The following is a 25931-nucleotide window of genomic DNA, read 5'->3' on the forward strand; positions in this document are numbered from 1 at the left end:
GAAGATGAATTGAGGAACGCAGGAGGAGGAGGTGGTGAAGGAGAATGAAACAGATTGTGAAGAGAGGAGAGCTGTTGGCTGGGGTGAACAAAAGCCAGGTGGAAATCTTGATGTATGCTTTATGGCTCAAGTGGTACAGAAATGAAAACACAAGAGCATCTGCTTCCAAGATGAAGCAACAACTGCCAAGAATAACCAGACACTTCTGGTTTTTAAAAAGGGGGAAAAAAGAGGAAAAACCCATGGAAACCATTATACTGTTTATTATAATGGTAAGTGTTTGCCTACTTCAATCTACTGCCATCTGTGAAGTGGATATATCGACTATTTCTATAATTATGGTATAACAAGACTTTCTATCTAAATAACAGATATAAATGTGGCTCTTCTCTTTGCAGATGAGCCATGTCAGATAACCACAACAGCAGCTGTTCAACATTAACTGACCTATCAAGTATTGTTTTGGGAAATGATAACAGTCATTAAGTGAAATTATATTTCAACATGGCAAATCATTTGTGGAAAGAATATAAATAACATGCATGCTGTTGATTCTGTGTAAGTGAATGATCAGTTGAAAGGAGCTAATTAAAAAAAATAGAAGTGTCAAGTTCAATCAGAATGTCAATTCTGAGAATAAACAGGAGTCAGACCCAGAGAAAAAGTTCAGAAAATAAAAGGCTGCTCATCTAAAAGGGCCACACACAGCATTTCTGAAAAATAAAGCACACCACAATACACACCTCTACCACAGAAGAAAAAAAACCCCATAGATTTATTACAAACCATGCATTAATAATTACAAGACATTGTCAAGACTACTCATAACAGTTTATCAGCCAAAAAAAAATTTCTTCACATTATATTGCACCAAGCAACTGCATATTCCAGCTGAAGTCCATGTTCTTACATTTTATAAAATATATTCAAAGTATAATTTTAATAAATTTTAGTAAGTTTCTTTCGTAGTTTATCATACATCCCTCCATGTTAAGAATTCACAAATGCATTTATTAGAGACCAATAATTATCTATCTGGGAAAAACAAGGTCTGGGTCATCACTTCAGATTTATTTTAAAGAGGATAAGATTTTAATTAAATTATATTAAAACATTCAGGGTGTCAAATTAACAACCTGTTTGGAATTTAATGACTTCCTTGTGCTTTTATGAAGAGCAAGAGCAAAATTATAAATATTCTTCAATACATAATTCCAATGTGGTTTTTTTTTTTATTTACACCAAAATTCCTATGTTTCATTGTCCCATACCATAATGCTTTGTTGTATATAGGCTAATATTACTACATCACTTATTTCTTCAAGTCATATATTGAAATATATCGATTAACCTGCTCTCTGTGATAAAGCTAAAACTTTCCATCATTCCTCCCTCGCTCTTTATTTTAGGCCAGTGACTAACCCTGTGCAATATGAATATAATTAGCACTTTTATTCCTTCATAACTGCCTTGGCAAACTGAACTGCAATTAAAGCAAGCCCATTAAATGGAAGTTCATTTGTATTTCCACTGTATTAAAAAATGTTTAATCTGGAGTGGTGAATTGTTGATTTTTTTTTTTATTTTTATTGTCAAGTGAAATGTTTTTACTTATTTCCACATGCATTGTTCAAATTGTGTTTAGCGGATGTCTCTGAATACTTTGGATTTTTGTAGGTTTATCAGCCAGTAAAGGTACAGTCTGAGTGGCTTAAAATTAAATACAAGAAGTAACAGTTGCTAATTGACTGACTGACATTAAAACATTAAATAAAAGATTATCTTCTGACTACAACAGACAAGCACTGCAAGATGCAATAAATCAGACTGTTTCTCATTATCATTTGAGGTGCTTAAGGCTATGCATTAGCATTTTTTTTGCCTTCTTATTTTTGCATGATTGCTCATATTCACACACACTGTGCTGAAGAGGAAGAGGATTTACATAAATGTCTGCAAATGCTGGGAGAAATTTTAGTTAGTACAGTCCCGAGGCAATAAAGAAGGTATATAGATAAGAACAGTGAAATCAAGGGAAAACAAGCAATGCTTATAATATGAAACAACACTTTAGTTAAGGGTGGACAAATACAATAAGGAAAAGAGTGTGAAGTATAGCTATATTTGGGCTAAGCTTGGAACTCACCTTGAAAGAACATGCATCTTTGGGCTCAATAAATAATACAAAGATAAAGTCTGTGAATGCATGTGTGCTTTTTGCATCAGATAAGGAGTCATTGGCAGTGGCAGCATGCTGCTTTGTACTGTGAAGATAAGACCATTCAGACTTGAAAGCAAAGGTTTTCATGTAATAAATATCGCTAGAGGCAATACACACACAAAGCAAAGGTCAAATCATATTAAAGTGAAAGTTACAAAGAACCAATATGAAGTAGGTCAGACTTTACTAGAACACCAGAGCCTCTGAATATTTTCATATTCAGATGATGGGAAAACAGGAACAAAGATTCATTTTTTGTCTTTTTGAAGAATCGCATCTGTAAATGCTTGCTTTATTATTTTGCACATTTTGTCATGTGCAGATGTTTTATTAGGATTGTTTGTGCTAACTTAGAAGCAATTTTCTTTTTTACGATTTTCAAAATTTTGTATATAAGTGGAGAGTGTGTTAATTGGTATTCAACCATTTTGAAAACCACTTTTCTTTCCACTTCATGAATGTCCACCACTTTGTTGGTCAAGGACATAAAACCAGGACAATATACATATAGTAGTTATATTTATAATTTCACAAAATGAAAAAGTTCCAGGTGTATGATTAGTTTTGCACTCTTTTTGTAACTGGAAGCCACTTCTGTTTCACATATGAACTGTGAACCTCGAAGAGTAAAAAAGCACACACACAAGTTCAGTGGCATCAGAGCATCATAAAAATAGATTTAATAAAAAACAGCATCAAAACGGTGAAACTGCTGCACTATGAGATGTGGTTCAATCCTGAGGGAGCTGTGAGGACTTTATAAGTAGAGGAAAATAATCTAATGTGAGCTACCCAGTGAGCATGACATAGTGGAAACACTGGGTTTTTGCTCCTCTCTAAAAATATGACAGCGCCTGACGCACCTGACGGAAGGCCTGGAAAATATCTGTGAAAAGGAACAATAAAAGTGAAATTCTATGAGGCTTCGGAAAAACCCGGTATGTGTTGGTGAATCTCCCGTTGCCATTACACCAAGCTGAAGGTGCAGCCCCACCACCGGCCTCCATCAGCCCTGTGACAAGAACCGCAGGAAAAATGAGCCTGGATGATGAATTACACCACATCTACAAAATATATCTTATATATTTTTACTTGGCAATATTTACTAACGACCTTACAAAAGATCTCAAATTACCAGATCATGAGGATATCTTGAGTCCCCATCTCTCTCTAGGTAACCTCAGAGATTTTGTCTTGAATTTAGTTTGAGACTCTGTTAAAGTCTTTTAAGAACTGTTTCTTTCATTGATTTCGATGTATGTGAATAGCTAAAATCAGAAAATGGGTTAAATATATTTGTGTACACTTACTCAGTTTTTTGTCTTAATTTTTGCATCTTAAATTTGTTGTTAATTTAAACAAGTTAAATGTCCCATTACATCAGTGCACATTTCAGTCTCTATTTGTTGCTGTTTTCTTTTTTTTTTTTTTTTTTTAGAGAAGCTGAGAAAAAGGACTGAAAGACAACTAAATCTGACAAGCAAGGCAAGCTGAGATTCTTCACAGTGATAAAATACCACAAAAATCATGACATGAACCCAGTGCCACCGAATAAGTCTTCAGATTTCCCTGCAGTGTGTGCAGAGGCATGCAACCATGTCTGTGGTTTCAACCTCTGCTGTTGTGGGCATGCATCGTCTCGTTGCCTTCTTGTTTCTTCGTCTCATCAGACAACCCATCCTCATAATCCACCCTTCCACCCCTGTACGCCAGGTCACATGGGGAGCTCTAGGCGGTTTCATGACCCATCATTTCCCATGGCTGACTGTCGGGATAGATCATGATTCCGCGCGAGTCTAATGCTGACGAGCTGAGACAGCTCCATTCTGACTGGGAGGGGTCTAGTGGACCAAGCACAATCTGCATCCACCACCCCTCCTCCACATTACAAAACACACACACAAGTAAACACAGAGACACACATAAAACTACGTAGCAACAGTGTGTGGGCACCGCTGTGCAAATCTAATGTGTATGCATGCGTAACTGTGTCACTACAGTGCAAGTATGAGTCATATCAGAAGGCATAATGGTGGCTAATTTATTTTGTAGAATTTCTGAATCATTATTCCCAAAAACATAACCGAAAAACCTATTCCAGGTTTAAAACAATTCAAAGCCGGTGAAACTACAGCGATGCAGGCCAGCTTATTTTCAAGTAAAGAAAGAAGAATAGCAGTGATAAAAAGATCCAAAATGTGACTCATAATCCTCAGAGAGAATATAAAGGCCACTGGCAGGAACAGATTCTGATATGCAGGACGGAAAAGAAACCAAACAGTGCAAGGGTAACTGAGCATTGACTCTGGACTCTTGCCTGAAAGAGTCAAACTGGACTACATTACACATACACCGGCAAACCATCTGTGTATGCACATAGCTGCAAGCATGCCTATATGCTGAGGTAGCCCAGGGTGTGTGTGTGTGTGTTCTTTGTGAAGTCATCATCAAAAACGTCCGGGAACAGAAACGTGCCTGGGGTGTGTGCATCCACAGAGACAGATGTGGTTATACTTATGATAAAATGAAAGGAAGAGATGGAGCCAGAGAGCCGGCCAGTGAGAAGAAACAGTTTGACAGAAACAGGCTAACATTGTGGAAGAGAGAGAAGCACAGTGGTGAATGACAGACAGAAGAAATAAGAGATTGAGAGGGTGACAGGGAGCCAATGTCTTTCTGAGACAATAGACAGATAGACGAGTTCTGTTGAGGGTGAGACGTAGAGAGCATGAACTTCTGCCCTTACAACAACTCTCCTTTTTTTTTTAAACAGAAAGAAAAAGACACTGCTGCTCTCTTCGGTTCACAAAGCCACCAACTCTCTCTTCTAGTGACTGTGGAATATACTTTGATTCATTATTGATACATCGCGTCAAAGAGAAAGTACTAAAACAATTACAGCGATGTATCTGTCTTGAGTTTCTTTTAGTTTTTCCGCCTTCTCCGCTTGTCATGCTTTGAGTTTAACATCTCAGGTGTCAGAAAAAAACACATTTCAGTTGATTTATGTGCATATGAATCATCTAGGGTCAAAACTTTATCTTTCAACACATTATGCACCCTGGAAACCCACATAATTTGGGTTTAACATAAAGCAGACCTCTAATACTAAGTTATTACAGACTTCATGCCCAAAGAAAGCTTGCAAAGGGGACACATTATTCACCTGGGTATGATGTCATTTTTTCTGCTTTTTATAAATAAGACAACTTTGTAGCATCGCATGTGAAAAAGTATTACTCTGTTGTCGTATCAAAATGCCTACATGGGTAATGAAATGTTTGCATGTCAGCTCGTAGTAAAATATTTATACTGTCAAGACATTTCCCCCCCTTCTTTTCCCCCTGCATGGATGTTCACACTAGTGCTGCACAGCCACTCATTTTACAAGCCTTGAGAAACGCAGCTTAAGCCTTGTGTAAGTTTGAAATATTGAAATCATTTTCATTCATAAAATGAGACAGAAAGTGTTTACATCGCTTCGATACCGATTTAAAACTGATTTGTTTTCTCATTCAATATAAAACAATTTTGGGTGTATATGACCACATTTTTAAGCTCAAAAGCAGTTGTAGATCTTAATTTGTCAGCCTCAAGTAACATTTGAACACATCCTTTTCAGGTCATGGCATGACATACCAGTATGCCATTTACAACTGTTCTTATGAGCTGAGACTGAGAAGTCTTATGTACTAAAAAGTAGTTTGCATGATGAACTCAGCAAATGCAGTTCCATCAGGTGTTTGCTAATTATAGCTAAGGATAATGAATAATGAATGAATTGCATGGAACTGAAAGATGGAGAAATAAGCGCCCAATTGTGTAAACATACATTTAGATACATGCCATTGATTCATTCATTTATAAGTGAATCAAAGTAACACTCCAGGTGTGTTTTTGATGAGGGAAAAACATTATATCATAATATAAATTCAAAAAAATTGATTTCACTTAATACTCACCCTTAATCATACTTTTAAAAGAATGTAGTTGGGTTAAGGTTATTTTGCGAGTAGATGGGAATGATCTCTGTCTGAGGAAAACGCGCCGGCTGCATGGAGCAACCACTCAATCCATCTTGTTTTTATTTGATTCATTTATCTACTTTGTCTTTTTTGAGTGCATTTATTTATTTACTTTATTTGATCATGCTTTTTCATTTTCGATCAGTCAGTTTTTGAACTTTGCAAAGCACTTTGTGACAGACTGCATTAGTGCTCTATAGATACAGTTCGGTTGATGGATGATATTATGCAACATAGGCCTAGCCAAAAGAGCAGCTCCAAAGAAATGATTTTATAACAAAAAAAAAAGAAAAAGAAAAAGCAATTAATTAACATTCAGTAAAAAAAAAAAAAAAAATGGGAGATTTTTTTTTTAAAGAGGTAAACAGGATTATGTCTCGCTGCTGTTGCTGCAGTCTTCACCCTCTCTGACTATTTTGGTGGAAGTGTGCATGTTTTTCTGCTAGAGTGATAAGTTGCTTAATTTCTAATTTTATATTAAGAGGGTACAGCCATCGTTGTTATGCACCGTTATATACATAATTGGTTCAGCTGATTGCACTGATATGTGTTCTAGCTCCAATGATGTCCCCGCCACTTGCAGGAGCAATATAAAACCTTGAATCTTTAGCAGACCGCTTTAAACCATCTTTTACATTTTCTTAATCGAATAAAAAAATACCTTGACTCTGATCTTTTATCTTACTTTGCTAAAAACCATCAATTAAGTAACTTTATTACCTTGAGAGAGGAAAAAGCTGAAAGACTTTCACATACTTTGCAAGCTTAGAGTACAAAGCAACTGCTCCAGCAAACATATATGTTTAAATATCATTAAAATTACTTGCATGTGCACAATTGGCGACATGATTGTTAAGTTTGCTAGACAAATGATGAAAAGTTTTGATTTTGACCTACAGTCAGATGATGAATGGCTGGTATTACACTATTAATGTATTGCTTTTAAGATCATAGTTAAAAAAAAAAAAATGCATAAATTTGATGGCATCTCTGAAAAGCTGGTAGTTGAAATGGGTTTATTTCTATGTGAGAATGTAACTCCCGTTACCATTCATGCTGTGTAACAGTATTTCTTCAAAAGAGATGCCTTTTGTTTAAGAGAGTGGCCATTCAGCTGTCACTCTACCATAATGATATGACTCTGTTTGCCAATCTGCAGTAACATTAACAAGTTTAAAAGTGTCTTTACTTTTAGATCTCCTGTAAATCCATCTATCCATTTCCACATGTCTAAGATAAGTTTGCAGTGAGAATAGGCCCAGGAGGGAAACCCAGACATTATTCTATCCAAGCCCCCTCTCAGTTCGTTCCTATGGACCCTGAGGCGGTCTGTCTGTTCTGGTCTTGTCGCTCTAGAGTTCTGGGTCTGACCGGCGTTCTTCTCCCACTGGGACATATCCAGAAATTCAGGAGGTGGAAGTCAGTAACCTGACAGTGTGACATGTCTCTTAACTCTTCGCCTTCAATTTTAATCTGTATTACCAACATGCCTACACATATTTTCTCAGATAGGAGTGCAGCAGATAGAATCTTGCTTAAGATCCAAAGACAACTGTTTATTTATTTTTTAGGGGTTGACTTCAAAATGCTTTTGAACTCTGTGTGTATGCACCTTGCATCTAAAACTAGGGACTGTTTTATCATGCTGAATATTGTGCTAAAAGGGCGTAGAAACACTGAATCTTTTGTGTAAAAACGCAAATGATGAGAGATGTACATGAGAAGTGAAAGTCAAGAAGAGGTTAAAGCTGAATAGATGTTTCAGATTCCCAGTCTGATTAATCAATCCAGCTTCATGTAGAAGGTGAAAGATGAAGGCAGAGTGACCTGTGGACTCTTCTGAAGAATGTGTGATTTTTAGACCAACTGCAGACTGACACAATGACTAGAGCCGACATTGTTCATGGGATCAATCGTCACTTTGCAGCATGACATCTGTCAGCCACTTCAAACGTAGCTCTTGACAGAATAGGGAGTGGGGGAACTGTTTTTTGTGGAAAAAAAAGTTATATGAAAACGTATTGCTTCCATAGCGTGTCTTTTGTTTGAACTTTTTGTCACACTCAATGTTTCAAATCATAAAGCAAATATATATATCTATATATATATACCCAACAAAAACTATCAGAATAAACAAAAAAATAAAGATTTTCTCAAATTATTTAATTTATTTTTGTGTGAGAAAGAACCCTCACACACTCCCCTTGTTAAATCACCAATTAGTTGTGATTAACCACATTTTTCTGGAAGCTGTATTCAATTCCACAATTTCACTGTCTGAAATCTTGAAGGAGGCACAAAGAGCCAGCAATTCACCTCTGATTGGCTCAACTTAAAAACAAATGGAAGGTCTTGGTGCAGGCTAAACAAAGTCTGGCCCTAAATCTAATTGAGTACCTGACATGCACCTTTTAAGCTTGAAAGCCTTCCAGAAACAGTTCTTCAATGATGCTTCACTCAAAATTATCCCACACCCAGGGAAGAGTAACATTTTAGCCATGAATTATTCATGAAGCTAATATTTACATTTACATTTCTTTACTTGAAAAACAGAGAATTCTTTAACATCACAGAAATCAAGGCCTTCAATAGCTGCTGGGCAGCTTTTTGCTAATTTGTGATGATGAGTTTCAAGTCTTTTACATTGGAGGTTCTTGTTGGCATAACCCCAAACTTTATTATATCCAAAGTTTCTGAATTAGATTCAGATCTACACTCTGACTGGTCAGTTGAAAATGTTAATTTTACTCCAGTAATTGCAGTTGTAGCCATTAATGGTGCCACAACCACATATTACATTTAGGGGGATACTACATGTTCACATAAAGCCAGTTTTTTTTTCCTTAATAAATTCACCGAGCCTTGCTAAACTGTAACCCAGATTATCTTTCTCTGGAATTCTATGTCATGTGGGACATTATAATATTAACTGTGACAAAAATGCAAAACCAAAATAAATCTATGCGTAAAATATTTTCACAGTGTTTTATCTTCAGAATCTACTTTCTCTAGGCTGAAAAAACTGTGTAAATGGAAGAAAGATTGGCTGTGATAAGGTGTGTGCTGCATTACTTTCTGCAAGTGATTTGATCTGCTTTGCCTTTTAAAGTTAGGACTTCACACCCTGTAGTCAAAGAAAGAAACTTTCAGGTGAGTCAACAAATGTATTTACCTGTGTGCTGAGCTCCTCTCTCACTGTCACCACTCTGTTCTGACTTCTGGAGGTAAAGTTCAGATTTCTTTCCAGCCTTTCTGTTTGACACTGAAACACACAGAAACATGGGGAAAAAACATAGTAAACTTACTCTCACACAAACTTGAAAATGTCTTTTTCACTTAGAGTAGAAAAAAAAAAGTTAAATTCCTGTATAAAGTGTTTCTAAAAGTGTTAGTTGGTGCAAAGCTTTGCAGGAATGTTACAAGAGCATGGTCGCTCTAGCTGATATTTTCTCAGTGAGGGGATACATGGGAAGCAGGAACTGGGATGTGTGCAGTGGGTTGCAGAGAAGTCTGGGGCCATGGGTTGCATAGTCCAGAGAAATGTGTACAATGTATTTTGGACTCATGCTTATATGTCATGTATACCTTAATCAATGTCCTATTATAGATAAATTTGTGATTTATTCTTAGTCCCCAGATTTTCCACCAGAATTTTTGGGGTTCTTTATGGCCGACTGTAACAATAATATGACCTCTCACCTCCTGGAGAGATTTCTATATTTGGTTGGATGCTGTGAATATGTTTGACTTTTTTTTCTATAGAATAATAGGAAAGAAGATTTTTTTCCCAGCCTCTTTCTTGCTGTGTAGGTTCTTCAGCAGGACAAAGAGAGCTGACTTTTAGGCTAAATCTACACACACACACAAAGGCATGCAGACATTCACATGTATGAAGAGAGATAGGTTGTTGGCTAATCCAGGCTAGTTTCAGCAGGACTATAGGGGGCTTGTCTAATCCTGTTATCGGGCCCAACAGATGTTGACAGAACAACAAACTGGGGACCAATATGGCACTGCAAGAAGATCATGAGCCAAACTCATCAGAGCAGCAGCAGGATCGCTGGCTGGTCGAGCTGGACCCAGTGACCGTTGCACATACTGCATCTCTCTGGCTGGGCACTTCAGTAAAACAACGCATGGATTTCTTTTTTACTGGTGTGCCAAATATATATATATATATATATATATATATATATATATATATATATATATATATATATATATATATATATATATATATATAAATATATATATATTTTTTTTCTGTAAATTAATTGCATATATTTGAAGACTCCAGATCTATCCGTGAAGAAACATGCTGGATTTGTAAACACTACCAGCCTTATGAAAATCTAAACTTACAGGGAATAAAGGCAACGACTTGTGTTTGTTAATGCTAACCACAATGATTACTAATATAAGAGACAGTATATGTGAACTTTATGCGAATAGTGTCCGTGTTTAAATAAAAGTGGACAGTTGGCTAACATAGACTTCAGATTGAATATATATATATATATATATATATATATATATATATATATATATATATATATATATATATATATATATATATATATAATTTTTACAAATAGGTCTTGAAGTCTTAATCTTATTACAGCCAGTCAGTCAATCTTAAAGCATTCCCTTCACTTGAATTGCTGTGAATAAACAATCTTGTAGACAGTGCTGTGGTTATGTATTGCTTCTTAGGTTTGGTGTTTGTAGAAATCCTACTTTCAAGTCATCTAACTCACATATGGTTTGTGCAACATAAATAATCCAGGACAGATTTTGTAAAAATGGTTGTTAACCCTTTAACTGTCACCCCAAATACTGTCACATGCAGGTCAATGGATCAATCGGGGCACCGACAGTTAAAGGCTTAGTGAATTGATAACTGCAAGCTCCACAGGTTGTCACCTACCTGTGAAAATAAGCTAAGAACCAACAAATACCATGATGACTCAACCATTATGAGCTGATTGGTAAAATTAAACAGAAGCACAGAGCAGAGAATTAAAACAAGTTCTGAGATTGACATTTTCCAGACCCAGTAAGTGACACGTGTAATCATTAGGTGATTATGGTCTGTAAGTGAGCGATCCATGAGCTGAGAAGTAACAATGGCGTTTCCGGTGATGATGGGGAATCGTTCCTCTCCCTTTCTGTGGCTTCCTGGTTTGTGTCCCAGTTTAACTAAATCCCATTAAAAAGGCTTTCATCTCAGTGCACTTCATTACAGGCATAAACGCCACGGCTCACCCCAGAGAGAGGCACGGATTAGATGAGACAAGCTCATCCAAAATGTTACGCTCTTGAACCCCAGCTGTTTTTTTTAATAAAGACGCTCATTTTAAATTCTCAATATTGGATTATCTAAACACACCCTCCAGCGCAGAAGATGTCATTGAGGTCAGGCTTGTTGTGGTAACGTACAGGTTTGTGTTTCTCTTTGTCCTTGAACAGAGGTAAGATACTGAGTGGATTTTTACTGCAGAGGATGCTATGCATTTACTGTAAGAATTAAACCAACATCCTCAGGAATTTTTCAACATGCTCTGAGAAGAAACAGGACAGTGGAGAGAGGGAGAGAGAAGGAGAAGGGAGGAAGCAAATCTGGGTTCTCAAGGCTAAATTAGGGGGTGGGAGGATAAGGACTTCAGGGAGGGAGCGCAGTATTGTCTGTGAATGATTGGATGCGATGGGTCAGAGGCTTTCACACACATTTATGAATGCTTATTTTAGGCAGAGCCCAAGCTGAGCTAATCTTTACTGCTTGCCTGAATAAGGGTGCTGATTAAAAGCTAATTATATGCTGCAGATTTGGCCCCTGGTGAAGACTCTGCTGGGTGCCTGCCTGTGGGCCTCAGCTGAAGATACCCAGGCGTGTGTGTTTAAAAAGTCAGAATAGAACAAGACATCAGCAGGCTTGATTTGTAGCATTTGTAGCAGTGGAACAAAACTCAGTTCAACTTTTTTAGGATTAAGACAATAATATAAAGTGTTTTCTTTTTCTGGCAACAAGAAAATTTTGTGTTTGTGTAGACAAAAGATTTATTTTATATATTTTTATAAAGACTCCTTCTCTACGGAAAACAAAAGTTGCCACAGATATGGAAATGGACAAAGAATAGCCAAACATTACTGATGAGAAAGCAAGACAGCCAGTGTAGGACAGCTCCAGATGTCAACATAATGGAAGAGATAATGCTGGAAATAACAATAAGATTGACTGGGAGCAGAAAAGAGAATTTGCTCCCAGAATATTTCTGTCAGGCCATATGAGGGGTCCTAGCTGTACATGTATGTGCTACAACAATAAAATTGAGCTGACTGAGCAGCTGAGACACCTGCCACCATGCTGACCCAGATTGATTTATTGCATCAGTTGTTGCAACTGAGATAATTGAGCGAAGAAATGTATTTTCTGTGTTGTCTTTATTTTTTTGGACTTCATTATAATTATAGTTATAATTATAAACATTAAGTGATGCTTGCTTATGTCTACAAACAGCATGTGGTCTCTCGGGGGAGCCTTTACAGTGGTGAGCTTAACAGTATTGTCCTAAACTATTAAATATCTACAATTATATTGACTATATTAATTTGATTAAGCACATATGCATATTACAATTCTGCTTTACATTTTAGTATTCAGAGCTTATTGCGGTCTAAAATTAAAAATTACAACTAAAACTTAAGGGATTTGCAAAGATTAAAATGCCTAAAATTACGCGTAGGTAATAATTTCCACATTTTACTGCTTGCTACCAATGTTTGAAGGTTTGTTGGAGATATCACTGAACAAAACTTAGCATGAAAATCTGAGAGATAATTCAGACAGGTCAGCTGTACAGTTTTGGAGAAGTTCAAAGGGTAAAGTGAAAAGCAAGATCTGACGCTCTGAATATCTGACAGAGTGCCATACATGCATGCATTTCCCCCTAAGGCCTTTTTTTTTGGAAAGATCCCAAATGAACTGTAGCTCTAGCTGCAGTTATATGGCGCTATCGACCCCAAAACGTTCTAAAAACCATGATCCGTTTGGCCTCAGAATGCATCACTTTATGTTGGTCCACATAAAACACCAATTTAATGCACTGAAGTTTGTAGTGATAAAGTCATTAAATGTAAGAAGGAGTACAAATATCTTTGGGTGGTACAGTATATGCCACTATATCAGTAGGGTGTCTAAATGAATTCTCCCAGAGCCTTGCTTCTAGCTACCATTACATGGTTTCATCACTCAGACAGGATGGGGTTAATATCTCCTAAAGATCCAGCAGCAGAGAGAAAATAAACTAAATCCTTCACTGCCTGTTAGCATCTTGTCCTTGACATCATTACTCCTCCAGCTTGTCAACGTTCTACTCCTGTGACCCTCCCACAGGAACCAACGTGGGTTCAACACTACAGCAATACACTAGGAAAACAAGGTGTCTCACAGACAATTACCCAGAGTGTATTGTATGTCCATTTTCGTCTCGGGAAGTGATAAAGTCACTTTGTTCAGCTGTTTGTTTTCTTGAAGAGGCTCTTAGGAGGAATTCCAACAAAGCAGCAAATAAAACACATTAGCTTTTTATCAGCTACTTTATGAGCTGAGAAATAAACTTGTAAAGAGAAAAGTAAGGAAGTAGTTTACTGGAGTGTTTTAAACCTTGTTGGCAAATATTGAGCTGCAACTGTTTTTTTGTGTAGCAGGCTAAAAGAAGTTAGGTCTCATTTCTTTGATCCTATTTCACGATACAAAGTCAGTTTAAAATCACTTTCTACTTTACCAAGATGGAACAGCATGATAATGCAGCTCAAGAGTCCTGTCAACAACACGGAGGACACCTCTACAGGCTCACCTTCGTGCCAAGGACGACATCATTCACAGGATGATCTCACCAGGTCTGTGTCTGTCTCTCTCTGTGTCTGGGTGTTTCTGTGTGCAGAAAAGCCAGCAGAGGATTTGAGAGCTAGTTGATGACTGGAGGCATTCTGACAACTCCAACCTTCCCTCACTAACTATTATTTCTCCCCTCTCCTCTTTTCCTCCCCCACCTCTCTTGCCTGTCTTTATTATTAGTGGCAGCTAAAGGCAGTAGACCGGAAAATTCCCATTGAGAAACAGAACACACATCTGCATATTACAGCCCTGGTTCACGTCAGCTATGAGTGAATAAATTAATACATGAATAACAATGAAAATCATCCATGAGTTTCCTCCCCCAATCTTTAAACGGAATTGTGTGTGCGCGTGTGTAGGAAGCAGAGGAATATAAAAACCAAAGTGTGTTGTATATAGTCTGATTTGCATAAAATCTATAGAACTACCCCAAGTCAAACAATGAAAGTGTTATGAATGCAGTTTTTTTTTAGTCTTTAATGATTCAGTCTCTCAACTTAAACATTGGAAAATTTAATCTCAAGACTCATAAAGTTTATTTAATTTGGACACAACTTTTCCATTTTTAAAAGCAACAACAAATTTTATCAGCAGTGCTGTGAAAATGTGACAAACGTCTATTAATCTAGAAAGGCTTACAAAGTCATTTCTAAGGCTTCCGAACTCCACTGAAACACTTGGAGTTGTTAATCACAGTGAAGAGCCTTTAATAGTACGATCAACATGCCAAAAACCTTCCAACAGCACAATGTGGACTCAAATAGTCACACTTAACTTGGTAATGATTCAACAATAAGAAATACAAATATGGTATCCACTGAAGAGTTTCAGACAAAAACCAGTGATGGCCAAAAAGAACACTTTTTGGCCATCATTGGCCAAAAATGAATATTTCACATATTTCAAACAACTTTATGACTTGCAAGTCTTTTTGTAAGGTACCCTACGTACAAACAAACAAAACCTAGAACTTTGTGGAAGGTCTGGGTACCATTAGAGGTAGGGTTTCAAAAGAAAGCATAATGGTGGTAGTGCAGTGTCCTGAAAAAAAAAAAACAACAACTGAATTTCCTCCTCAGCATGCAGTCAGGTTCTGCTAATAAACTCATTATTTGATTACAAAACTCAAATAAATCTGTAAGGGAGTGAATATTTTTTCACAGTGCTGTATATTTGCATGTTATGCTGCATCATATAAAAATATGATAAAAAAAAAGCAGAAATCAACACAATTAATGCATGTCTGTGTAACACCCACACAGCACAAGATTGGAACATTAGAGTATGTGCTAAGCGAAAGGCAACATGTCACCTACCCCTGTGAGATGTCTGCTTCTGGCTTTGTTAGCTTATCCCACATACACCACCACACTCATTCTCATCTCATTCAGCCAAGATTACATCTGTTTACCAACGCTTGTCGACTTTAGTTACGTGTACAACACAGCAAGGGTCTCTGGAGGTCCACCGAGCTGCACACAATAAACGCTACAACTGTTTGCAGCCTATTCTGCTCACTGGCTATTACACAATAGCTCTGGTGAGATCAGTTTAAACTTTGAGAGGATGCTCCTCTTGATGCCCACAAGGACACTCTGTGACTCTCTGCAGAGATAGCTCATCACTTGTGTTGAAAAGAATGCAAAGGATGGAGGATATGTGTGAACTTTGGGAACTACGTGGTATGGCAAACCTTTTTACACCATATATCATGTGTGTATTATCAGACTGCTCCAGCATGCAATGCAAGAGCCAGCGTTTGTCTCTGTCTGCCCCTCAACATCTGACACCACCCACTCTATCTGTTCAGACTGGTCTCTAAGAGCCTTCACCAATCTTTAGCCCTTCTCTGTGTTGCTCATGCATCTCTCCCCATCCACTTTATCCTCCTCTATCTCCCTTCTATTCTACCTCTTCTCCCTCTCTTACTTCCATTTCTGCCCTTAGATGTGGTTGGTAATAAGTCACTCTGCTGTAATTTAGACCTTCCAAAGGCCTGTAATGATGGGGATCAGAGAAAGGCTAAGGTGGAGGTGAGATGAGAGGGGTAGCAGGGCCTTTTCTCTGGCTGGAAAGAAAGCCTTTCATGAGGCTTTTTGGAGGCAGCTGCTGGGTGAAAAGGATACAACTTTGCAAAATGGAAGGGGCTTTAGGGCAAAAAAGATAGACTCATCAGTTGTAGACTTTATTACGTCAATGACATTTTAAAATAGATATTTCAAATACCAAAAAGAATAAAATATTGGATAAATTATTGTAATATGAAAAGAACTACTTTGATTTTACCAGAACTTAGCTGACTAGTGTAAAGCATCATCTCTTGAACTTGCTGTGATTCATCTTCTGAGGACTGTTTTGGAAGGAGAACTAAGGTAGTTTATTATACCATCTGACTCACTACGAGATCACTGAAGTCATATACTTCTCTTCAGTCAAATCAGGCAAGATGTCAATTTTTCTTTTTTAACCTTGGCTCACATTCATGTCAAGCGTTAGTCTGACATATAACGATTTGCAGTAGTTATTTAAACAGACTTAATTCGTCATGCTATCTTGCGCTAGAGAGTTTTTTTCAATTCATCAGTTCAGAAATGGAGCAATTAGTTTTACATTGGTGCAGAACGACAGAAGTGCTGTGCTTACAGCTGTCAGATATTTCAATATACACTTAAGTAAGCTGGGACAGATGTAGCCATCTGTCTTTGGCTTTTGATTTTCCTTCACTTGCTGTTTACTTTATTACGTGGTTCTTAATCTAATTCAAGAGGGCTTGTGCAAAATGGATTTTAATCAGGTTACAATGGCCATTGTCGTGTTTGTGAGTAAAAATTTGATGAACACCCCAACCCTATTTACATGGTGGACACAATCACTGCCCAAGTTAAACTGTCATGTGATGTTGAATCAGAGCACCCTAATGCAAAGAGAGGACAGGAGGATGGATAATAAACAGTTTGAACTAAAAATTAGAAAAATATGAAACGTACAGAAAAACAAAAAGAGTCCAGGGAGAAGCCAAAACAAATCACAGGATGACCATCGCATGCTGGTGGAAGATCTGAGCAACAGGTGACTAACTAATTGTCCAGGAGGTGATTACTGAACGAGGAGCAGGTGGTTGATTAGTAGCAGGGTGTAACTCTGAAGGGAGGCTAGTAACTCAATGTCAAGTAGGAGAATAGGAAGTTGATTGTCAGCTGCCAGTAACTTGCACCAAATAGGAAAATTAGAGCAAATAGCTGATAGAATACACTGGGAAACTGGTAAGCAAGAAAACAGAAACCATAAAAAATATACCAACCCACGAGCCATCATAAGAAATTCATATTACAAATCCCCAAATAAGGCAAAACACCAAACGAAAGTATGACACACACCAGAATCACAATAACAACTTCTAAAATGATTACAGTTCCAGCTTCCTTGGCTTATAATTGCAAAACTTGTCCAACTTTGTCAAAACTGCAAAGATATCTTCAGCTCATCCTACACAGATATTCAAATTTTGCAGGACTCAGGTTTTATTCTAGAGAAGATATCGCTTGATTAATATGAATATAGCCTTGAACATCTTGTGATGCTGAAACATGAAATAAATCATAAAAGTTATTTGGAATTGTTCACAATTCTGTTCAAATTCACACCAACAATCGCAGAACATGGTGCCGCCACCATCATGTTTTACTAAGGGTATCATTATTATTATTTTTTGTTTTTAGGATGATGCCTAGATTTTTTTTTTTGCAAAGAAAGAAAACATTATTAAATGTAGACAACCCCCATTATTTGCCAAAGATATCTGCAGCTCCTTCAGTGTTGCTGGTCTCTCAGCAATCCCCTGTTTTGTCATTTAATCAGTTTGGTAAAAAGCTCAAAATTTTCCCAACGTGCCTCTGTGTTTGTATTTTGGTCTGTATTGACATGATAACTTCACAAAGTTGCTGTAGATTTGTTGCTGTAAATATGCGAATTTACCCTTGGAATGATGCTCTATTCAAATGAGATCTGGTGACTCAGGACACTACCGAAGGGTGATCATGGTTGGCAGTGACACCTACTCAGGTTGGCTGCAGTGTCTCAGGTTGGCTGCAGTATCTAAACCAACCAGAAACTTAAACTATTGATACAAATCAAGGTAAAGCCATTTTAGTGTTGTTTTTTTTTCAAATGCTACAGCTCAATGTTAGATTGAGAAGAACAGCAATTTTTTTCCATTCAGTTTTAGTACAACTTTACTGAACCAAACGTCTGTTTTATTTAATCTAGGTATATACTGTATGGCATTTTCAGTAGTTTTATTCAGCTCCAGCTTAACGTGTAAGTTCAAAAATTCACAACCCACGAATCATGTTCTCACACAGTACAACTTATGCTCTGATACGACCTGACTGCTCACACTGTATGTGGGAACACGACACGTCAGACTCTTGAATCTGAAACTTCAAAGAAGAGGAAGAAGAAAAACCTGGAAGTGAGCAGATGGTCACTCTAGAATGAGACAATGCTCAGTAAAAACAAACATGCTTCTTTGACAATCTTTGCTATTCTGTATAGATAAAAGTGCAGAAAAGCTCCTTTTTCACTCCTGCTCTTATATTGGCACATCCACAGTGTGAGCGATTCAGGTAAATTTGCCTCATGGTGATACTTCAACAGTGTTATATCCTCATGAGTGGCGACCAGAATTTCAAACAGGTTTGATTTTCAAGCAACCATATGCTTGCTGACTGGGAGCTGGTTTTAAGCTGTTAATAGCTTCTCATTACTGACTGTTTACTATATAGTGCACAACACAGAATTAAGCCAACATTTAGCCCCATTCCAAAAACTGTCACAATTGTCACAAGTTGAAAATTCATTCAAAATGAGCCAAAAATTGTAGAGTACACAAACTGAGTGTGGTCTCCTTCATCTGGTTTAAGGTTTAATGTGTTGTGGATTCAGAGAATGTTTTGTCTTAATTAGCAGTTGCTTGAGCTATGGTTACTTTTACTGAGCATTGTCTCATTCTAAAGTGACCATCTTAAACCAGGCTGCTCATTCTGACCTCTAATTACAAGGAAAGTTTGCAAACATCCTGCTGCTCACTTGATGTCTCTTTTTTCGGACCGTTCTTGGTGAACCTAAGAGGCAATTGTGTGTAAAAATCCAATCAGCAGTTTCTGAAATATTTAAGTAAACCCATCTGGCACCAACAGCAAAAATGCATTCAAAGTTACTTTTATCACTTTTGCCACTATCCTGATGCTCAAGGGAAACTTCATAAAAACATCTTCACCATGAATAGATATCTAAATGCACTGAGTTGTGGCTGGTGTAAATGACTGCATGTCCACACAGTTTGTGAAAACCATGGGAAATGACAAATGTGTTCCATTATATTCAGACTTTGAGATAAACAGTAAAAAATGACTGAAAAAGGGGACATGCCAAGTGACCAAACTGACAAGATGCTGAATGAACAGCCTGATATTTTCTGGCATTTAGTAAACTCACCAACAGTTCAATTCATTTAGCAGATATGTCTGCAGGAGTGATGGCAGTAAAGGTTTATGTATCAGAAAACACAGATAAGGGCTGATAGTTAGAGTCAAATGGCCTTCTCCACAAACACATGAAGCTGACCTGTAAGAACTCAGGTAAACACAAACATTGTATGGCGTTTGAGAGATATACCCCCTCTTGGTGGCCTTGTAGATGCCAGACCTCATGTTTTTTGCTACACAGAGCTTTGCGTGTCAGCCCGGCTTGGCTGGCGACCTTTTCTCAGTCTGAACTGCTTCTACAAAGCGGGGCTGCACCCTGGGGCAAAGAGAGGAAGAGCGAGGGAAGAAGAGTGAGGAGAGGGGACTGGAGGTGAGGAAATGGCAACAAAAGCACATGACTCCAAAGCCTCGTTGAGTTTCAAGAAATTGTGAAGTCCACATGGAAAAGACAGCCCAGCGAAAGGTACAGGGTACATCCACATTTACATTTATGATTATCCTTTGAATAGAATATCCAGGAATACTCACACTGAACTTCTAATGTATACACTACAAAGTCTATAGGAGCACATCTGTGTTCAAAGGCATTTAAACAGAGAAGGAAAATATCAGAAAAATAGGAATATTGCAAGGCAAATTCAACATAAATGCAGATGTTCAAATGCATTCATGCATAAAATCCTTGGCTTTAATCCAGTTTCCCATGCATTAGTAAAAAGCCATAGAGTTCGTCACAGAACACAATATGAACACTAAAAACGACATCTACCTACATTAGCATTTATTCACACCACAATAAATGTGAATAAATCAGAAGAATTAAACAACAAAAGAGCACAACAAAAAAAAGAAAAATTTGTTTCCACTCATAAAGAAAACATTCATACTTATTGAAGATTAACACAACAGAAGCAAACACACATGACCAAAACAGTTGTCATGTTTGTTATGACAACTGTTATATGAATTCATAACATTGTCATGAGTTCATATCAACCCAATGTCCCTCTGCTCTTGTGTTGGCACGTGGATGTTGAACATTACATTCTGCACAGTGGTGAAAGTAACGCAGCGTATTATTGGACTGGAGCTCACAGCTCATTGATGTGTTGTATATGTAATTGTGTTCATTAACACTATAAACACCAGTAAGCTAAGGAGCAAGACCAACAGCATTCAAATGGATAATTTGAACTAACAAATAAGATGAGAAGCAATTTTTATCGCAAAGTTCTGCCATATATTACACTCATAAAGGAACTGTAAACTGTATTTACACCCAGAGCGCATGTCATCTCGTAAATAAGGTCACTCATGAATTAATGAATTTCTTGTAATAGATTTTCTTTTAAGCCACTAGAAGACTATTTTCTATCATGCCACGCATGCAGGCATGTTAAAAAACATGCCTGCATGCGTGGGTCTGAGTATGAGAAAATTGAGTCTGTGGAACATTAAGTTCTGTCATGTCTTTGAAGCATCCATGTGCCACTGGGTCAGGACAGGGAGTAGTATTTTTGTGGTCCACTCACCATCTTGTTTTCTTTTCATATTTAAGGATCAACTGACCATCAAAAAATTAAATGTCAGTCCTCCATGAATTTCCCCAAGTGTTCAGATAATTTTAGGCAGATTAAAAGAAAGTACTGTAGGTCAAAGAGTCAGTTTGGATTTTAGATTTAAACACCTGACAGCTGAGCTAAATATGGTTTTATTGGTGCCTAGAGCATGTCATGGCATCAGATAGAGCTATATTATTATTGAGTTATAGTTGAAATAATTGTGTCCCAATAGTTTTATTCTGTAGCACACATCCCAACAATCCTTGGCTACCTATTATCCAGATTCCAATTGTCTTTTCTGCAGTGTGTAATGGATAGTAAGGTGTTGGCATAGACTTATCTTTCTTTTCTCTCGGGTGTCCCTTCCCCTCTGAAGCAAAAGGCAGATGCCCAATAATGTGACAAGATCATTATAAATGGAATGCACTTGTAACAAAACTTTAAAAAATGTGGTGTTTTAGGATTTGCTTTATGCTAACCATCTTCAGCCCACAAACAAGCTGAGCATTCACTATGAAATCTAGCATTTAGCAAAGCCATGTTTTATCATTATACAACATGGCTCTAATTTTAACATCTGGGGAAGTTATCGCCAATCAGATTTGTCAGTGAGCTTCCCAGCATATTCTCCATAATGACTGAGTGAAATCTTTTAATCGCAGAGACATTCAGACTTTCATCTTTCCGAAAGAATGGCTGCTCCACATGTCTGGTATCCATGCCAGAGGGAGAGAGGGAAAAGGGAAAGAGAGAAGAGCCTGGACCCACTGTCAGCTCAGCGAAGCAGAGAGAAAGGCAAACATGAGCTGACATGAAACAATGTGCTGGGAGTAACACGCACACGTTGCATGCTACATATACACCGAAAACTAATTTAAATTTTCTTGGTTGCTCTTAAAATCCTGTGATCTCTCAACATGTTAGCATCTATACCAGCCACAGAAACCACCTTTACAAATGACATGAGAGCTGACAGACATGGATGCATTGAGGCATGCACTTCTATTTCCCCAGCACAAATTACTAACTCTGTAGCATTTAGAAATTCTAAAAATATCAGAAGCAGGCGAGCAGGATGCACACGTATACACAGACACGCATCCAGAGCACAGGAGATGTGGTGGAGTCGAGGACACCGAAGAGCCGACAGCCTGAGGGAGTCAGCAGAAGGTGAGCAGAGATAAGGCTGCATGATTGTGACTGTGTGTCAGAGAGAATCTGCGCACCACAACTGCAGCATGTCCTCTTATACACACCCCAACATAAAAAAACACATCTTTTTATATGCACTCTGCATCCCCTGCAGCAGTGTACCAAAACAGGCAATTTAGACCACAACACATGGGCTTAGTGTCTGACAAAGTTCTGGAAAAATTGTTCTCTAGACTTGAGTAAGCTGACTACATTTTTGAAAATCTCCACATTTGGATAAACAAACAACACCATAAACAAATGATAAAAAGTAAATAACGTAACACTTTTCATGTCCTCCAGTGAATCATATATTCACGTTTAAAAGTACCACAATTTTACATTTGTAAAGTTTTTTTTTTTCAGATTTTGTCACTCTGTTGTTAAAGTTCAGTGTTGATTTTGATTTGTCAACTGATTTTGAATAATTGCCCTATGATTTTAAATGGAATACACTAAACGAACTACTAAAAAAAAGAATACAAAATTTTCTAAAGGGGCAGAAGAACATTTAGAAATCATGCTATCTATATACTGTTAAATTTTGCTATAACAATGTGGTTACAAACTTGTTCCTTACTCTTTTATTTTGCATGATATTTCCACCTCTCTCTCAGAAGTATTAGTAACAATATTGTTTATCAGTGCTTCCAGGTTGTGATACACTTTTGATTTGTTAATTATTCCAATAAATAAATAAATAAAGGCAATAAATTCAATTGTTATCTCCAGTGGACCTGTAAATGACACTGCAGAGAATGAAAAATAACATATCTCACCTTACTCTTAAAGTGAAACATTTCTAGGAGCTTTAGTCCTAGAAACATCAACACATTGAGTTCCTAATTAGTTCCTCAGTTGCTGACTTTGCTTTGCTTCAAACGCATTGTAGTGTGTTTGTGGGTCTGTTTCCTTACCCCAAGGCTCTGTCTGAACACATTTTTGCAAACACGATCCAATTTGTTTAACTTCTATTGTATACAGCAACGGGTATTTTTGCAGGGAGGCTCGTGACGGTGAACACTGTGTGGGATTCTGTTAATCTGCTTGGCTCTATTGTGCTAGGCAGAGCTAAAAATTGAGTTAGGCCTCATTCTGCAACTAAAGAACTGGTCAGCCAAGAAGCTCCTGGGAGCCTACCTGTGTTTCCTGGCATTTTGCCACTGCTGATTTGCTTCAGCCTCTTTTGGTGTGATTTGCCGTTGTAGTGAATCTGGGCCTGGGCAGCTGAGTTCAGCTGAATGTTGCAGACCTCACACAGTGTGTAGGTCCGCTGCTTCCGCTCTCTTTTGGGTCTGCAGGGTGGAGAGTGCCGAGTGTCCCCCTGTGATGTGTCATGTAGTTTTTCACCCTCATTCTGGATCTCAAAGCAAGATTCACTATCCATCTGAATAAGTTGTTCCCTGCCAACACTGTTCCTTTCCAGGTCGGGAAATGGAAAAGATGATGGGCTGAAAGGACGTTTCATGCCTGCAAGAGAACAAGAGGGGAGATGATAAAAGATTTAATACAACAAAAGCCCCACAAACTTAATGACTTTTCTCATTTTTTAATTAACATAGTTTGATGTTTTATGTCCTGTACATCCAGAAAATTCCATAAATAGGAGACCATGATTTCTTTTTCTTTGAATTTCATGTAAATTAATCCATGTCTGCAAAAACACAGACATATCTTTGCTCCATATCAATGACCATATTAGAACACAGACAAGAAAAGCACTTGTACTTCATCACAGGATCCAACAAGGCTCCACATGGGGGAGACAGAGTGCTGTAGCACCGTTTCTCTGAGGAACAGTAAAGCCACTGTTCAAAGCTCTTTTAGAAGTGATAACTTCATGCCTATTTTTTGCCTTTGCAAGCCAAACTTCAACATGAACCTATATTTACACAGCACACAGTAAAATGTCTCAGTACAGAGTTTGAAAAAAAAAATTAAAATCTGCCCTAACTCTCAAAGCAGGACAGCAGAATTGTGAAAAGATTGTACTTCAAACCTAAACATTTACATAGTGGAATTATATCACACAACTGTAAAAGTACAAAAGCTTGGGGCAAACACTCTTAAAAAAGTAAGCAAGATAACATTTCTGCTGTATACACTAGTATCTGTACATAAATGAGTGAAAATATGAGCCTGCAGTAGCTTTGCAAAGGATTGAAACATCTCTTTGAAAAACAAAAAATCCCCGAAATACACCCAGCTGTGTTTTTATGTGGCTGATTTTCTGCCTCTGCTTCAAATTATTTACCTTTTCAGCCACAACTGCTCAGGCACACAAAAACAAAGTGAAGCCAAGTTTTCAACCCATACATGCTGACAAGCATGTAAAAAACCCACTTTGACACACACGCATACACACTCCAACACAGACACACAGTATATGGTTCTCAAAAATACATTAGAGCAAGCCGCTCTATGAAAGCTGCAATTCACATTGCCAATTTGGGAGCACTCAAGAGACTCTATCAGATGTTTTCTAAAGAGCTTTAAGTAATACTGGTCTGTGGCACTAAAAAAAAAAAAAACTCTCTAGTCTTCACCCAGAAATCCCCTTACACTCCAGGCAAGCAACTCGTTGCTGCCAATTAGCATGGTTGTGAAAACAAAACCCAAAATGAAAACTTGCAGTGTAATATGTGGAGCAAATTATGCCCATCTATCCTCTAAGACAAGCAATAACAAAAGGAGTTTCTACACAGAGATGGAATTCATGTTTAAAAAACAAGCTGATGGAAAATTTTAGCAGTTCTTGAAAACTTCTGAAGGGAAAAAAAGAGGTTGAACATCAGAAGACTGAAAGGTGGCCCTGAGTATTATTTTTTTTCTTATTATTATTTTTTTAATCAAATAGGTTTTTTATCTGTTTGCATCTCTGGTTTACAAATCTGTTAGTAAAGCAACAGGTGGATTCAGATGTTCCCTTCAAAAATAAAAAAGTTTCAAATATAATATTTACAAAACAACAATAAAGTCCAAATTGCTGCAACAGAAATACTTCCACTACAAACTGAGATTTAAACTGAAAAGTTTGTGGATGATTTGATTTTTACAGTCAACCTAATGTTGTGTTTTGATTGTTGATTCTAGGTTGCATTGTGTTTCTGTGTCTGATATGATCTAAAGCACTTTGAAATGCCTGATATTAATAATAATTTAATAATATATAATGTATATATTATTATTTAATAGTATATGTAACTTAATTAATATTAAGTTAATAATATATTAATATCAAGCTAATATTACCTTAATATTAAGTTATTAGTAATAACTCAATAACTTAATTAACTGTCAACAAGGCACCTAGAACACATCTTCTGATTTGTTTTCATTCTTGGTCTCATACCGGTCCATAACGACAGCGACTTTCTCTCGTACACTGGTAAAGAGTGTTGATATATTTTCTTTTCGATGGTCTGGAAGCCATGGTTTATCTACACTTTGCTCTGCGCTTGCCTGCTAAGGTGGCATGGATCCTTGAGTATTACTTTTTAGTTTCACCTTAGGTAGACATGTAGCAGAATAGATCTGATGGATTATTAA

The 25931-nt window shown here is 37.4% G+C and overlaps 1 protein-coding gene across 3 annotated transcripts in view; it reads right to left on the reverse strand.

Annotated features, from left to right (window-relative positions):
* Window positions 1-25931, reverse strand: part of znf385c (zinc finger protein 385C) — a 133142-nt gene that overhangs the window by 73948 nt on the left and 33263 nt on the right. For all 3 annotated transcript variants that reach the window (XM_044100057.1, XM_044100055.1, XM_044100056.1), the window contains exons 2-3: window positions 23523-23852; window positions 9419-9508 (exon numbers count right to left, since the gene is read on the reverse strand). In XM_044100057.1, coding sequence (XP_043955992.1) covers window positions 9419-9508; window positions 23523-23850 — 418 coding nt within the window. In that variant the 5' untranslated portion in view covers window positions 23851-23852. The remainder of the gene's footprint in view (window positions 1-9418; window positions 9509-23522; window positions 23853-25931) is intronic.

Source organism: Gambusia affinis, linkage group LG19 (genome assembly GCF_019740435.1).
Source record: "Gambusia affinis linkage group LG19, SWU_Gaff_1.0, whole genome shotgun sequence".
Lineage (NCBI taxonomy): Eukaryota > Metazoa > Chordata > Actinopteri > Cyprinodontiformes > Poeciliidae > Gambusia > Gambusia affinis.